We start from the raw sequence: 3,193 nt of genomic DNA, 5'->3' as shown, positions 1-3,193 counted from the left end.
AGAAATAAGACAAACGTTCTCAGTATGATCAATCGGAGCTGACAGATACTTTTAAACGGCGCCTTTATTCCAGAGATAAAGACAATCTGCAGGGATCCCTGGGTGGGTGGCGCAGCGGTTTGGCGCCTGCCTGTGGCCCAGGGCGCGATCCTGGAGACCCGAGATCGAATCCCACGTCGGGCTCCCTGCATGGAGCCTGCTTCTCCCTCTGCCTGTGTCTCTGCCTCTCTCTCTCTCTCTCTGTGACTATCATAAATAAATAAAAAAAATTAACATGAATAAGTACATAAATACAATCTGCAAAACCCAATTTAGAGTGAAAGGGTAGATAGGGAAGAGAGGCTGCCATGCGTACTTCGACCTTTCCAGTTCCAGCAGCTCAAATGTCTTTTTTAAGGACTAATTCTCTTTTCTAAAGGATCTAACTGACGGGTGGGACCAACCTCGCCTGGAGATCGCGGATCGCGGGGCGCCCCCCCCCCCCGGGACTCAGGAGGGAGGAGACGGCCCCGCGCGCCAGGGCCCGGCGGGAGGCCCGGGGGTGGGGGTGGGGGTGGCCGGGCGGGGCCCCTGCCCTGCCCCTTCCGGACCCGGGAGCGCTCTGCGCCGCCGGGAATCCCCCGTCCCCCCGCCGGCCGCCGATAAAAGGGCTTCCCCGGCTCCCGGAGCCCCAGAGGCCGCTCCGCCCGCCCCTCCGAGCTGAGCCCCATGGCCCCCGCCGCGCCCCGCGTCCCCCGCGCCCCCCGCGCCCCCCGGCTCCTCGGCGCCGCGCGGCTGCTCCTGCTCCTGCTCCTGCTCCTGGGCCCCGCAGGCACCTCAGGTGAGACTCCGCGCCCCGGGGCCACGGGCGGGCCGCGGGCCGGTGGGCGCCCCTCCGGGCCAGCGCGCCCACCCAGCTGCTCTCCCGTCCCCGCAGGGGCGCCGGTGGTCGCCGAGCTGCGCTGCCAGTGCTTGCAGACCCTGCAGGGCATCCACCTCAAGAACATCCGGAGCGTCCAGGTGACGCCCTCGGGCCCCCACTGCGCCCAGACCGAGGTCGTGTAAGTGATGCCGCCACCCCCCCCCCCGCCCAGCCCCCAGCCCCCAGCCCCGCCGCCTGCCCACGCGCATCCTGCCCACGCGCATCCTGCCCACGCGCATCCTGCCCTCCCTCCGCAGAGCCGCTCTCAAGGACGGACGCGAGGTGTGTCTCAACCCCGAGGCCCCGCTGGTCAAGAGAATGATCCAGAAGATCCTGAGCAAGTGAGTCGTGCCTTCCGTCCACACTTGGGACTAGCGTTGTTGGTCCCAGACACCTGCAGGGTATTTGTAAACCCAGGGTGTAGCTGAAGGACTGGAAAGGATTATTAGTTCATAGTTGAATTTGCTACTAAGATCATTCATCTGTTCAGGTGCCGGATTCCCAGTGCCCTCCATCCCCATGCAAACGGATAAACATATGTGTTCCTAAAAGATGAAGTAGATTTGGCCAATGATGCTGAAATGCCTCCTAATCATTAAAGAACAAAAAGTATTGACCCTCCATCGCTGGTGGGCTTCAGCCCTGAAAAATGGAATGACTGGTTTGGGGCAACTTGAGCCTCTGAAGTTTAGCATGGAGAGCAAGGACTTTGCAGTGAGAGCTCCCTAAGCTCAAGTCTAGGATCCCCATGAAAATTCTCTAATCCCTTTGAGCCTCAGCAAATGGGATAGATAATAATAGCTATTTCATGGGCTGTACGAGGGTTCAGCGAGGTCTTCCATGTAAAATTTTAACTCAGTGTGACGGTGAGTGCTATGTTTTAGCACTTTCAAGTCAATAATAGAGTTCCACAGCCATGCCTCTCCTCAATAAAGAAGCAACCTCTCTGCTGTGCAGGGCAGTGGGTACTAGGGGACCTTCTGAGTGCAGAGCTGGGCCAGGTCTACATACAAAAACCCTCCAGCCTCAGGGGCCAGTGTGAGAGAAGAGCAGCATTCCTGAACACCTGTAACAGTAACCCTGTTCTCCTCATAGGGATAGCACCAATTGACCTCGAGACAAGTAAGAAGCTATTCTGGTGGTGGTTCCTGAAAGACTTATAGGAACTGAAAATGAAGAAGAGAGCAGCTGTTTTCTGCAGACATCTAGAAACACCTTAATGTGTTTGACTATTATGAGTTCTATTTATTTATGTTTGTATTTATTTATCTTTCAAAGCTCATATTTAATATTTTACTTGTTAGTATTTAAAGATGTGAATGTGTCTAATCAAACATAATTCAGTCCTGATTGTCTTTTAATCTGAAGATGATGGGTTTTAAATGTCTCATTAAACCAATGTTTATTGGGAGATCATCAAGTGCCTGGGCACAGGGATGGGGAGGGGGATGAAAGAAGGGAATCAAAGCAGGTAGACAGTGTGTACACATCTATTTTTGTGCTTGTTTAAAAGAATGTCAGTTGTTATTTATTGAAACTATTTCACATTATGTGGTCAACATTTTTATGTTGAAGCTTCCCTTGGACATTTTATGTCTTGCTTGTAGGGCATAATGCCTTGTTTAATATTCATTATGCAATGTTCTTCTGTTTTGGAACAGAGAAGTTAAAACTACTGTTATGTTTTTACAAATGATATGACAATAAACGTTTTGCAAAAAATAACATGCTCAGGTTTTATTCTTCTCTTCTGGTTCCTATTGAGTGCCCAGGGTACTACACAGTTAAACTGTAAGTCACACTTAACCTTATGCATGCTCCTGGTTGTTACTTTCCTTACCTTTCTCTTACTCATGGGATATTTGACACACTAACCTACCCAACCGCCTTGAGAATCCTAATTTTACACAAAATATTGCTGCTTTTCACACTGATTCATTATTCAAAATTAGTTCTTTATAAACTTCTGGATTTTTATAAATATTGTAACAAGAGCTCCTATTAAATACTTTGGGTAAGGGGTTTTCAAACAGTTATGCAATTCCTTCCCTTTTGATGAGGCTGGGACCAAAAGGTGGAAAAGTGGATTCTGCCTAAGAACTTGAACAATCTGTGTCACTTGATAAGAATAATGATCTATGTTAATACTCACTAAAGCAAAAAAAAAAAAAAAGAAGAAGAAGAAGAAGAAGAAGAAGAATGATCTATGGAGATAAGTACATGCTGTAAACTGTAATACCAAAAATAATGAAGGATAGGTAGGAAGAGAAGTGGATTTAGAATATAATATAT

The 3,193-nt window shown here is 49.6% G+C and overlaps 1 protein-coding gene across 1 annotated transcript; it reads left to right on the top strand.

Moving 5' to 3' along the window:
• The first annotated feature begins 653 nt into the window (after positions 1-653).
• Positions 654-2,626, top strand: LOC140597870 (permeability factor 2-like). The gene is made up of 4 exons (XM_072748788.1): positions 654-820; positions 917-1,040; positions 1,159-1,242; positions 1,997-2,626. Exons 1-4 carry the CDS (start codon positions 709-711, stop codon positions 2,010-2,012), a joined length of 336 nt encoding a protein of 111 aa, XP_072604889.1. The 5' UTR covers positions 654-708; the 3' UTR covers positions 2,013-2,626.
• Positions 2,627-3,193: the final 567 nt, after the last annotated feature.

The sequence above is a fragment of the Vulpes vulpes genome, chromosome 2 (assembly GCF_048418805.1).
Source record: "Vulpes vulpes isolate BD-2025 chromosome 2, VulVul3, whole genome shotgun sequence".
In the NCBI taxonomy this organism is placed as follows: Eukaryota; Metazoa; Chordata; class Mammalia; order Carnivora; family Canidae; genus Vulpes; species Vulpes vulpes.
This window is presented reverse-complemented; position numbering and strand designations above follow the sequence as displayed.

Excerpts from the sequence above, each read along its gene's own strand:
- LOC140597870 (XM_072748788.1), top strand. The coding sequence starts at position 709 with ATGGCCCCCGCCGCGCCCCGCGTCCCCCGCGCCCCCCGCGCCCCCCGG. Across the intron at positions 821-916 it reads GGGCCCCGCAGGCACCTCAG|GGGCGCCGGTGGTCGCCGAG; the intron begins GTGAGACTCCGC and ends CCGTCCCCGCAG. Across the intron at positions 1,041-1,158 it reads TGCGCCCAGACCGAGGTCGT|AGCCGCTCTCAAGGACGGAC; the intron begins GTAAGTGATGCC and ends CTCCCTCCGCAG.